The sequence below is a fragment of the Trachypithecus francoisi genome, unplaced genomic scaffold (genome assembly GCF_009764315.1).
Source record: "Trachypithecus francoisi isolate TF-2019V2 unplaced genomic scaffold, Tfra_2.0 Lachesis_group4, whole genome shotgun sequence".
NCBI classification, from domain to species: Eukaryota; Metazoa; Chordata; class Mammalia; order Primates; family Cercopithecidae; genus Trachypithecus; species Trachypithecus francoisi.
Genome location: NW_022681469.1, coordinates 112,985,023 through 112,998,328, shown reverse-complemented (window position 1 = coordinate 112,998,328; position 13,306 = coordinate 112,985,023). Strand labels below are relative to the sequence as shown.

At 46.9% G+C, this 13,306-nt stretch overlaps 1 protein-coding gene across 2 annotated transcripts in view; it reads right to left on the bottom strand.

The window, feature by feature from the left end:
* Nucleotides 1–9,857, bottom strand: part of LMTK2 (lemur tyrosine kinase 2) — a 111,457-nt gene extending 101,600 nt beyond the window's left edge. The window contains exon 1 of one of the 2 annotated variants that reach the window (XM_033195015.1): nucleotides 9,432–9,857. In XM_033195015.1, coding sequence (XP_033050906.1) covers nucleotides 9,432–9,534 — 103 coding nt within the window. In that variant the 5' untranslated portion in view covers nucleotides 9,535–9,857. The remainder of the gene's footprint in view (nucleotides 1–9,431) is intronic. The other variant, XM_033195016.1, reaches the window with a different exon arrangement.
* Between the last annotated feature and the right edge of the window lie 3,449 nt (nucleotides 9,858–13,306).

Sequence of the window (13,306 nt, the reverse complement as noted above, 5' to 3'; positions counted from 1 at the left end):
TAATTTTTGTATTTTTAATACAGACGGGGTTTTTCCATGTTGACCAGGCTGGTCTTGAACTCCTGACCTCACGTGATCCACCCACCTTGACCTCCCAACGTGCTGGGATTACAGGCATGAGCCACTGCGCCCAGCCAGTAAATTTTATATTCTTTCCATCCCGTGTCATTTACAAATCAAAAATGTGTTACTGTACCACACATTCTATACCTTAAAAAGGCACGTAAGTTGACCTTTTAAAAGGATGAAATGAAAATAAACGTCAGTTCCAATGTTTCTGTCCGGCACCCCACAAAACACCCTGCTCCACAGGTACACACTCTCAACTTCACCAAGGGAAGGAACTCTAATGGCTGGGCCAGGATCAATAACTCAGTAGGGAAGGTGGGTCCGCAAAGAGGTTTCAAAAAATTAAAAAGATGGCAGCACTTACAGAAGCAGGAGAAGAGCAAATGGCAAATAGTGAGAATATATGGAGAGCCAGAAGATGGGAATTTGCACGTAATATTTTGCAAGCTATAGGCAGATCAAGTTAGCTCTGAAGAAAGTATTGTGGAGGGTGGAGGCAGGAACAACAGATGTGCTGCAGCAGACACCCAGATGCAACGGTCTCCCTTCACCAAACTGGGGCCAGATGCGGGGAGCCAGGGGCTACTTTAGCCACAGCACATGGTCCTGCATACCTAATTTGACCTGATGGTAACTCAAGCCTTTTAAAATACTAAAACTGCCCAGGTGCAGTGGCTCATGCCTGTAATCCCAGCACTTTGGGAGGCTGAGGCAGGAGGATCACTTGCGTCCAGGAGTTTGAGACCAGCCTGGACAATATAGTGAGATCCCATCTCTACAGAAAAAAATGTTTTACGGCCGGGCGCGGTGGCTCAAGCCTGTAATCCCAGCACTTTGGGAGGCCGAGACGGGCGGATCACGAGGTCAGGAGATCGAGACCATCCTGGCTAACACGGTGAAACCCCGTCTCTACTAAAAATACAAAAAACTAGCCGGGCGAGGTGGCGGGCGCCTGTAGTCCCAGCTACTCGGGAGGCTGAGGCAGGAGAATGGCGTGAACCCGGGAGGCGGAGCTTGCAGTGAGCCGAGGTTGCGCCACTGCACTCCAGTCTGGGCGACAGAGCGAGACTCCGCCTCAAAAAAGAAAAAAAAAAAAAAAAAAAGAAAAAAATGTTTTACATCAGTCAGGCATGGTGGTGTGCACCTGTAGTCCCAGCTATTCGGGCTGAGGTGGGAGGATCGTTTTAGCTCAAGAGGCTGAGACTGCAGTGAGCTATGACTGCACCACTGCATTCCAGCCTCAGTGACAGAGCAACACCTTGTCTGTGTTAAAAAAAAAAAAAAAAAAAAAAAGGCCGGGCGCGGTGGCTCAAGCCTGTAATCCCAGCACTTTGGGAGGCCGAGACGGGCGGATCATGAGGTCAGGAGATCGAGACCATCCTGGCTAACACGGTGAAACCCCGTCTCTACTAAAAAATACAAAAAACTAGCCAGGCGAGGTGGCAGGCGCCTGTAGTCTCAGCTACTTGGGAGGCTGAGGCAGGAGAATGGCGTAAACCCGGGAGACGGAGCTTGCAGTGAGCTGAGATCCAGCCACTGCACTCCAGCCTGGGCGACAGAGCAAGACTCCGTCTCAAAAAAAAAAAAAAAAAAAAAAAAATGTTTTACATCAGTCAGGCATGGTGGTGTGCACCTGTAGTCCCAGCTATTCGGGCTGAGGTGGGAGGATCGTTTTAGCTCAAGAGGCTGAGACTGCAGTGAGCTATGACTGCACCACTGCATTCCAGCCTCAGTGACAGAGCAACACCTTGTCTGTGTTAAAAAAAAAAAAAAAAAAAAAAAAGGCCGGGCGCGGTGGCTCAAGCCTGTAATCCCAGCACTTTGGGAGGCCGAGACGGGCGGATCATGAGGTCAGGAGATCGAGACCATCCTGGCTAACACGGTGAAACCCCGTCTCTACTAAAAAATACAAAAAACTAGCCAGGCGAGGTGGCAGGCGCCTGTAGTCTCAGCTACTTGGGAGGCTGAGGCAGGAGAATGGCGTAAACCCGGGAGACGGAGCTTGCAGTGAGCTGAGATCCAGCCACTGCACTCCAGCCTGGGCGACAGAGCAAGACTCCGTCTCAAAAAAAAAAAAAAAAAAAAAAACATAGAAAAAACTTTAAAAAAACACATAATAAATGCAAAACCTACCAAATTGTCAAAAATTGAACAGGAGGTTTACCACCACCACCCCCTCCCACCAAAGGCCCAGGTGGACAGAGGAGTACAGAGGCACTCTTTTGTGGTTGGGGAAGGAAAAAACAGCTGAGAAAATGAAAGCTACTGATCAATGTTGTGGCTGTGGGTACCTGAGACATCTGGCATAAATAGTGCTCACTTTCCCACCTGAATCACAATACAATCAATGACATTTGGAATCACTGCACTGAGCTAACTACTGCAAAAAAAAAAATTAATAATGAGGTTATTTTTCTGATATGCCTGCTCATTGTGACAAATAATTGCAATGCCAAGGCAGGGCTCCAAATTAGCCACTTGCTGCAATTTTAAAATACATCAATCCAATATTTTGCTCTGCAGACATGCTAATTTTACCAAAGTTCCCCAGTTTTTTGTTTGTTTGTTTGTTTTTTTGAGACGGAGTCTCACTCTGTTACCCAGACTGGAGTGCAGCAGCGTGATCTCAGCTCACTGCAGGCTCCGCCTCCCGGGTTCATGCCATTTTCCTGCCTCAGCCTCCTGAGTAGCTGAGACTACAGGCGCCCGCCACCACGCCCGGTTAATTTTTTGTATTTTTAGTACAGACGGGGTTTCACCGTGTTAGCCAGGATGGTCTCGACCTCCTGACCTCGTGATCCACCTGCCTCGGCCTCCCAAAGTGCTGGGATTACAGGCCTGAGCCACCACGCCCGGCCAGTTCCCCAGTTTTCTACAACAGTATCTTCGTAAGAAGATTCAAAGAAAAGCTAATAATGGAATCTAAACACCCTAGAGGGAGCAGTCTTTCTAGATCAGAGATGGTTATCCACCATCTCCTCCTAGAATATTCCTTCCCTCATTTTAGTAAATACAAAGTTTTAAAACAGTAATAAAACACAACTAGTCGACTATAAAAGCACGTGATTTTAAATGAGAAAGGGCCGGGTGCGGTGGCTCACACCCATAATCCTACCACTTTTGGAGACTGAGGCGGGAGGATCACTTGAGGCCAGGAATTTGAGACCAGCCTAGGCAACACAGCGAGACCCCAACTGTATTAGTCCATTCTCATGGTGCTGTAAAGAACTGCTCAAGACTGGGTAATTTACAAAGGAAAGAGGTTTAATTGACTCACAGTTCCGCATGGCTGGGGAGGTCTCAGGAAACTTACAAACATGGCAGAAGGGGAAGCAAACATGTCCTCCACACAGCAGCAGGAGAAAGAAGTGCCAAGCAAAGGGGGCAAAGTCCTTTATAAAACCATCAGATCTCGTGAGAACTCACTCAATATCACAAGAATGGCTTGAGAGTAACCACCCCCATGACTCAACTATCTCCCACCAGGTCCCTCACACGACACATGGGGATAACCGGAACTACAATTCAAGATAAGAATTGGGTAAGGAAACAGCCAAACCATATCACCATCTCTACAAAAAAAATAAACTAGGCATGGTGGCACACACCTGTAGTCACACACCTACAGGTAAGCGTGTGTAGTAGGCACACACCTACTCAGGAGGCTGAGGTGGGAGGACTGCTTGAGCCTGGAAGTTTGAGGCTACAGTTTGAGCTATGATCGCGCCACTGCTCTCCAGCCTGGGTGACAGAGCAAGGCTCTGTTTTTCCCTGAAGTTTCTTTCTCCTGTTCTGCAGGAGGGAGTTGAGGCTGTGCTACCTCTGTTCTCATCTCACCGGCAAAAACTCCACAATTGTTTTGTCCCTTCTTTTTTCTACGTTCTCACCAAAGACCTCTTCTCACTTCCCTCACCCTTGTAGTGGGCCTAGATTTGGGAGTTCACAAAGAATCAGGGTCACGATCATAATTATAATCCTAGCTGGCCTTGCATGTCCTAACCAAGGACTAAGCACTGTATCTGCCTCACACCAGTACTGTCCCACAGAACCTTTCTCCACAATGGGAAGTTCTCTTCTGTGCTGTCCAATGCCATAGCCACCAGCCACCTGTAGTTATCAAGCCCTTAACATATGGCCAGTGCCATTGAAGAACGGAAGCTCTCATTCTAAAACACTTACATCTGAGCAGCCACAGGGAGCTAGTGGCTACTGTACTAGATGGCACAGGTTTGGACCCTCACAAGACTGTAACTATTCTCCCCATTTTACAGATAAACCAAGTCTTGCCTGGTGCAGTGACTCATGCCTATAACCCCAGCACTTTGGGAGGCTGAAATGGGAGGATCTCTTGAGGCCAGAAGTTGGAGGTTGCAGTGAGCTATGATGGCACCACTGCACTCTAGCCTGGGCAGCAGAGCAAGGTCCTGTCTCTTAAAAAAAAAAAAAAGAAAAATGAGAGGGAGAAAGAAAAACGTCAGTCACATTCATCTCTCCAGCTTCTAAGAGGAAGCATCAGCTCTGGGCTTATTCTACTACAGCCTGGGTTAATCAGGGATGCCTCATGACAATACACAATTATGTTTAAGATAAAGAAAAACTTTCAAGTGCTCATGATTCTTTTAAATAAATTAAAACCAGCAACTGTTCACACGCAAGAGCTTTAGTCATCTTCCAGTTTAAAAACAGGTTTATTACATAAAAGCAGACTAACCCAGATCATCCTAAAAATTTCCAGCATAGTTCTCCAACACTACGAACTACAAGTAGTAACAACACCAGCTTAGACTTAAATAAACCAGATTTCTCTCTAAAGCATCTCCATCCACCATAAAAAAGTTATTTTGAGCAACAAAGATTTTTTAAATCCAGTAAATTCTAGACATGCCATGTTAAGCAGCCACCACTTTGAGCTCCTGCTTTGAAGCCTTACCACCTACCATTAGTCAATCTGATGATAACCAAATTTACAAAGAAATCTGAAACAATGAAGCAAGTCAGTGTGAGAGGGCACACCACTGTGACCCCTCACATCCCTTTGGGTAAATATTATCACCACCACCCTTTTTAATCATGGAGTTCTAAGCCCAGAGGTCCAGTAACTGACCCAGGGTCCTTAAGCTATTCCAGTGGCAGCCAAAGCTTCACACCCACATCTCACTACAAAGCCCAAGTTCTTCCTACAACACTGTGTTCCAGCTAGGATTGGTTGATGAATTTTACCCTCAAACGAAAAAGTTGGATTATTTCTATATGTCCATTTACAAGAACTTTTTTGAGAACTCATTTGTTTACTGTTTCAGAACACTGGACATCCCTTATTTACATGACAGTGTCTTTTTAAAATTATATCTACAGCTGTTATCTAAGTGACACAATACACAGGGGCCAGAGAGGGCCCAAGGACTCTTTTAAAGAGTATTTGCAGGAACACTCAGCACACTGATTATCATCAAAACTGTAACGATTTGGTAACTTCAGTGCTAATCAGCTACAAAACTGTTGGACAGACTTCCTATTACTGTTTAAATGAGCACATTTAGTTAACCCCAAAATATCACCAAGTAAAAGTAATTACAGCAATCCCAACCAAAGTCAAATTTCAAGACTTATAGCTATAAATCTTAAAATAATTTGCATAGAAAGCCTGTTGAAAATAATTTTCTCAGAGGCTGCTAAACACAGTAATTCATACTTTAGAAAGCATTTCCTTTACTTTAGAAATCTTTTTCAAGATACAAGTCTGTTTGTTTAACCTAAAACGCGAGGCTCGGTTTCACAAGCTGCCGTTTAATCAGTAGCTGAGTCCCACTGGCTTCACAGGCTTCCGTGAGGTCCTTTATCTGGAGCTGCTAAAAGCTTCCTCTGTACTCTGTGACCTAATACGCTGCAGAACAATAGAACTGGGTTTCCTTGTCTCACCACTATCCTAATATTAATAAGAAAGTGTGAGCTTAGAGAAATTCATTCACATACACAAGATCTTTCTTTATTTCTAGTCCCCGTTTATGATGTGAATCTTGAGGATCTTGGAAAAGGTACATCCATGTTTTCTAAGAGAAGAATGATCTGATAACTATGATCTGGGGAAAAGAACTGAACTGTAATCTTAGTTTGGCAATTTCACTGGGTGTGAAAACAGTGAACTTTCTCCCTTTACATAAAAGCTTCCTAGAGAGGACCAGCAAATCTTAGTCTACTACGTAACCAACAAGGGCTCTTGCAGAAACACAGATTCTTAGGAAAAGAGGCTCCCAGACAGGGCGGGGGTGGGGACATAAGGGCATCCTAGCCCAAAGAAGAGGCCCAAAATAAAGTTCACCCAAGAAATACCTTCTTGCCTGATGGGCAAGTACAATCCATATATTTACATAGCTTTCTTATGACTGAACGAGAAAATACCTTTTTCAACTTCTGAGCCTAGCAATGAATCCAGATGATGAAGACACCATAGATAAATGATCTTCAGTTTAAAAGCTGAATTTCAGTTAACTGCATGCTTTCCCTAAGGCACCATTAAGCTGGACAGGCTGATCAGGCCTCAAGTAGAAAGAAGAACAAGCAGGTGAAAGACCCTATAGAATGGGTCTATACTTATTTGAAAGTGTCTAGCTCTATCTTCATAAGGAGTACAGGTTCCTGGATCAGCAGAAGCTTTAGTTCCGTTTTCGGCGTGTAACTGCTCTTTTATCTACCATACGTGGTCAAGTGGGATTCCTCTTTTTCAACCAGCGAGCTCACTAGTCAGGATTAGCTCCAAGGTTTTTTTAAAATCTTGGTCTAACGTATCTTGATCAAGAACGCACCTCAGTTAACGAGGATCAATAAGCTCTTTTGGATGGAGAGACAAGCCCCTGAATCTACGTCTGATTGTGCATTTTTCTTTCTTTCTTTTTTTTTTTTTTGAGACAGAGTCTCACTCTGTTGCCCAGGCTCGAGTGCAGTGGTGCGATCTCGGCTCACTGTAAGCTCTGCTCCCTGGGTGCAAGTAATTTTACTGCCTCAGCCTCCCAAATAGTTGAGATTATAGGCTCCCGCCACCACGCCTGGCTAATTTTTGTATTTTTAGTAGAGAGGGAGTTTCACCATGTTGGTCAGGCTGGTCCCGAACTCCTGACTTCAAGCAATCCACCCACCTCGGCCTCCCAAAGTGCTGGGATTACAGGCGTGATCCACTGCACCCAGTCTGACTGTGCATCTTTTCCACAGACTTTAACCCTAGGTACCCAATATTCATATGCAACACATCAAAACATATACACCTATCCTACAAAGATCAGAATATGAAAGGAAAATTTGAAGCAAAAGTTGCTACAAATTACCAAATATTTCCCTATGCTTTATCTATGTCAAGATTTGATACCTCTATTTACAGATTAACTTTTCTGATTGCTTTGTTCTACAACACCCCAACAATACTCAGTTTTTTATAATTCATGACACCATAGAATTGTAAAAGAATGGAATAAAAACCATGTAAGAATTGTACAGGCGGCCAGGCACGGTGGCTCACGCCTGTAATCCCAGCACTTTGGGAGGCCAAGGCAGGTGAATCATGAGGTCAGGAGTTCAAGACCAGCCTGGCCAAGATGGTGAAACCCCATATCTATTAAAAACACAAAAATTAGCCAGGCGTAGTGGCAGGGGCCTGTAGTCCCAGTTACATGGGAGGCTGAGGCAGAGAACTGCTTGAACCCAGGAGGTTGAGGTTGCAGTCTGCCAAGGTCGTGTGGATGCACTCCAGCCTGGGCGACAGAGCAAGACTCCATCTCAAAAAAAAAAAAGTGTACCGGAAGACATAGGTTCCTATAAAGAATCGGTATTTCAAAATATAAAAAATCCAATTAAGCGTCAAGTCATCTGGAAACTTCTTGAATCCCCATCAAATACTCTTTACCTACAACCCTATACTAGTGCTAATTTTCAGTATCTTTAAATATCAACATCATCATCCTTCCACATAATCTTTCATTATTTCCCAGGTACTTTCTGTGACTCTTACCAGTGTTGCCTATACACATCTGATAACATTCACTCTTCTTATCTATCAGATCAGAAAACAGAATTCACCTCACAAGTATTTGATCTAAGGCAGTGACAGAAATTTAGTGCTACATTATACGGTACAATGAGGACATTTAACGTTCAACTAAAGGGCACTCAATGACAAACCCTGATGTAGCTCTGGAAGCAATTACATGAAGCTTTCATCGCAGATTTGTTTGAAAAATATGTCTTTACTGGAGACAGTACATCCACATTCTGTACCCAATTAACATTATTCCAAAATAACTCTTGACCTCAAGAGTATTCCAAAACAGTTACAAGACTTGAAATGAAATGGAAAAAAAAATCATACAACTAGAGGTATCTAAGACTTGGGTTTGGGGCTCTGCCTACAATGAAGCTGTGTCACCTTGGGTAGGTCATTTGACCCAACACCCCCAGTATTTCCTACTACATAACGAAGAAATTAGTCTAAATTTTCTTTAAGGTCTCTTCTAACTCTAATATTCTATGAATGTATGAAAGCTCAATCTTTCCCCATTTCAAAGATAATGGCGGCAGGCAATAATGCCAAGTTAGCCTACATTTTTTTTTTTTCCTTTTTAGAAAAATGACACAACTTGGGATGTCTTCTTGGGTTGAAGTTTTATTTAGGAAAATAAACCCCAAATAAAAACGATGTTGAGAAAATGGGGGGGGGGCAGGGGAAGAAAATCATACACTGACGTTAGCTAAAATAGAAACTTCCATCACCCTTAAGCCAGTTTGTCAATAGTTATTCAACGCCTGCTACTCTAATCACTGGCTTCCTAAAATAGAAATATTTATAGTTGTTTCCTTCTCATCCCCGGACATACATTCCGAATAAAAAGCACAGAGTCTAAAATCAATTTACAACTTTAGAATAAGTTGCAAGGAGCGAAACAAACTCCGCACAGCTCGCCAAGTCATTTGCATTTAAGTACGATTGGGGTTAAGAAACGGTTCTTATTATGAGATGCGAGAAAAACGCACAAGAGGCAGGTGACATCTGGAAAGGGAAGCTGAACTGCCAGGAAGCGATATAAGCTGAGAACCTTAAGGCAACAGGTCCAGGGCCGGTACCGCAGCCTATCCCGGGAGGGGTCGGTGGCTGCCACCTCGCCCGCCGCCCTCCCCAGCCCCAACGACGTTGCCTCACCCCCGCCCCCCCATCCCACGCCCCTGCGGCAGAAATCTCCCTAATCACTCACCTCCCTGGGATTCCCGCCCCCGGCAGGCCCTCCGATCCCTCGGCGCCGAGGCCAGCCCGGCCCTGCTGTCCCCTCCCCCTCACGCCCAGGACCCCGCAGCCCAGTCCCCACCGCGGGCCCGCTCACCTGCACCTGTTTGCGGAAGTGGCGCGGCCCCGGCACTGCCAGCGAACAGGAGGACCAGCATCAGCAACAGCAGCCGCCGCCGCAACGCCGGCGGCCCCGGCATCTCGCCCACGGCGCGGCTCCGGGGCCGGCTCTCCAGTCGCCTTCCGTCCGTCCGTCCGTTCGCCCGTCACTCGGTCCTGCCTCCCTCAGCTGCCTCAGCGGCACCCGCGCCGGCTGCTCCCGAGCACGCGTTGCTTCTGCCAAACCTCGGTCCGGCTCCTGGTCCGCACCTGCTGCTCCAGTCGCAGAAACACCATCCTTCCCGCCTGCGCCGCCGCCGCCGCCGCCGCCTCTCAACAGCTGCAACGGCAGCAGCCCTGCGGAGCGGCGGGCCCGGGCAGCCGCGCTCCCGCCGCCATGATGGGCTGCGTCATGTGACGTAGCGCGGGGGCGGGACGTCGAGATGGACAGGGCGGACAGCCACTCGTCAGTCCACACCGGCCCAGGAGGCCCCGCCCATCATCCTGAAGGAGTGAGCGGTGGCGGCCGGTGCGCCCCCTGCAGACAGGAGAGTGCGTGGGCAGCAGGTAACACCAACAATTATTTTAAATTGAAAAATACAGGAAAATGTAAAGAAAGCCATGACAATCATCCTGATATTTTTTTCTAAGTGTTTTATAACATGCAAAAATAGGCCTGTCTTGTCTTCTGCCTTTTTTTTTTTTACTTGTCAGAGCTGTTTTAGGCTCTTCTCCTTAAGTTGACCTACACATCCTCTCAGCCATCCAACAGCTTTGGGCTTTTCACTTGAATTGATCAAGAGGAGAATGCCTCTCCCAGCGTCACCCACTGACTCATCTCCTGAGCTAAAGCTGTTGCCTCTTGTCCACCTGGCACACACTCTTCCTTTCGTCTGTCGAGACTCAACTGACATATGACTTCATCCATGACTCTCTAGGAGAAATGACTGTCATCTCCTTAATGCCCCGCCCTGGCCCTGTATGGACTGCTATCCCAGCTGCTGTGTCTTATTGACCCGTGGTTGTAAGCTCCCTGATTCAGCTGGGAGGAAATCCCTGGTGCAGGACCTGGGTTGGAGCAGGTGTTCTCTAAAGCAATGGTGAATGGTCCTGGTCCCAGGTACCAGGGCAGAGCAGCTCCCGGGGTGGCCTTCTCCCCACCAAGAGTTGAGGTGAGAACACAGTCCTGCAGAGAGGATAGAGAAAGCACTCTCCAAACACAAGTAATATAGTGGTCAGAGACCTGGGGGTTGGGAAAATGCCAAGCTTTTCTGGAGAAGCGCTATGGTTCAGTGTGTGCATGAGAGGAGCTGATTTCAATCTTATCAGATGGGACTTTGCCAGCTGGCAACAGGGTAACCTCCCTAATTCTCCAAACTCCCCAAATGTCCATCCTAAATGACAGCTGTCGGTGATGTTAACACAGCACTGGACACAGAGATGATGCCCAGGGAATATTTGTTGGATGATTGAAGCAAGCCAATAAATATCTAATGAGACAAACAGCTGGAATGAGAAACATTGAATTTAAAAGTCCATGGCGGCCGGGCGCGGTGGCTCAAGCCTGTAATCCCAGCACTTTGGGAGGCCGAGACGGGCGGATCACGAGGTCAGGAGATCGAGACCATCCTGGCTAACACGGTGAAACCCCGTCTCTACTAAAAATACAAAAACTAGCCGGGCAAGGTGGCGGGCGCCTGTAGTCCCAGCTACTAGGGAGGCAGAGGCAGGAGAATGGCGTAAACCCGGGAGGCGGAGCTTGCAGTGAGCTGAGATCTGGCCACTGTACTCCAGTCTGGGCAACAGAGCGAGACTCCGCCTCAAAAAAATAAAAATAAAAATAAAAGTAAATAAAAGTCCATGGCTTGGCTGGGCATGGTGGCTCACGCCTGTAATCTCAGCACTTTGGGAGGCCAAGGTGGGTGAATCACTTAAGGCCAGGAGTTTGAGACCAGCCTGACCAACATGGTTAAACCCTGTCTCTACTAAAAATACAAAAAATATTAGCCGGGCATGGTGGCGCGCGCCTGTAATCCCAGCTGCTTGGGAGGCTGAGGCAGGAGAATTGCTCGAACCCAGGAGGCGGAGGTTGCAGTGACCTGAGATCGCACTACTGCACTCCAGCCTGGGCGACACAGTGAGACTCTGTCTTAAAAAAAAAGTTCACGGCTTTCTGCTGATTCTTTGTGGAATCAGGAAGGAAGGCAAAGGTCTAGGAAAGAGACAAAACCACCCTGTTGTACTTCTACTTTTTTTTTTTTTTTTTATCGAGACAGAGTCTTGCTCTGTCACCAGGTTAGAATGCAGTGGTGCGATCTCAGTTCGCTGCAACCTCCGCCTCCTGGGTTCAAACGATTCTCCTGCCTCAGCCTCCGGAGCAACTGGGACTACAGGCACGCACCACCATGCCCAGCTAATTTTTGTATTTTTAGTAGAGACGGAATTTCACCATGTTGGCCAGGATGGTCTTGATCTCTTGACCTCGTGATCCACCCACTTCGGCCTCCCAAAGTGCTGGGATTACAGGCGTGAGCCACCGCGCCCGGCCTATACTTCTACTTCTGTCAGGAAGCTTCTCACTTTGAGTTCAAAGAAGCCAGGGACATCCACACTGTGTACTGTGAGGAGACTCATGGCTGCCTGCCGTGGTGCTGGCCTAAGGAAGGCCTTGCCTGATAATCTTGGGAGTGGTTATTTACAACTAAAGTGCACTCCAACAGCACGTCGGACCACAGTCCCAAAGTAGATTTCGCTATTATTTGAGCAAGCCCAAAAGTTAAAAATAAAAACACAAAATTTCTTTTCCTCTTTCACAGAACAGGGGTTATAGTATACATCCCACAGAGGATGTCTAAAGGCAACCTTTGCCCCACCACCCACCTCACCATCTATGCCTTTATCCAATACTTGAAGACCTCCAGTTAGAGATGTTATTAAACAAACAAAAACCTGTTGGCTTGTTTAGTTTCACCCAGAAGTCAGAAAACAGCCTTTAGTGCCTGCCACCATGCCCGGCTAATTTTTTTTTTTTTTTGTATTTTTAGTAGTGATGGAGTTTCATCATGTTAGCCAGGATGATCTCGATCTCCTGACCTTGTGATCCGCCCGCCTCGGCCTCCCAAAGTGCTGGGATTACAGGTGCGAGTCACCGCACCTGGCCGCTTTTTTTTTCTTTTTTGAAACAGGGTGTCGCTCTGTCACCCAGGCTGGAGTACAGTGGTGTGATCTTGGCTTACTGCAACCTCTGCCTCACAGGCTCAAGTGATTTTCCCATCTCCGCTCCTGAGTAGCTGGGGTTATAGGCGCCCGCCAACACACCTGGCTAATTTTTGTATTTTTAGGAGAGACGGGGTTTCACCATGTTGACCAGGCTGGTCTCGAACTTGTGACCTCAAATGATCTGCCCACTTCGGCTTCTCACAGTGTTGAGATTACAGGCATGAGCCACCGTGCCTAGCCCTTTACAGCCATTCTTGCAAGTGCCCAGTCTCTTTCAAGTTTTCCTTCATGCCAAGCCATCACTTGGAAGACCCTCCTGCCAGTATCTGTCGTGCCAACAAGCTCTGGTTGAGGCCTGGATGCTGAAGGATGTGGAGTCAGCTTAGTATTGGATAAGCACTTCTGGAGCTCTGGCACCTAGCAGATACTCTAAAGGTTCACAGAGCTCAGCTGGATCAAATGGGGCACCCAGGAGGCCCTGTTGGTGGGGTCCTGGAGCTGCTGGTGCCAACTCATGAAAGCCAATTGTTAAATGTTCAGGAATTTTGCACACTGGTTGTTCAACACAGCCATTGTTAAAATTTAAGTTATAGGCAGTGGCTTACACCTCTAATCCCAGCACTTTGGGAGGCCTAGATGGGTGGATCACTTGAG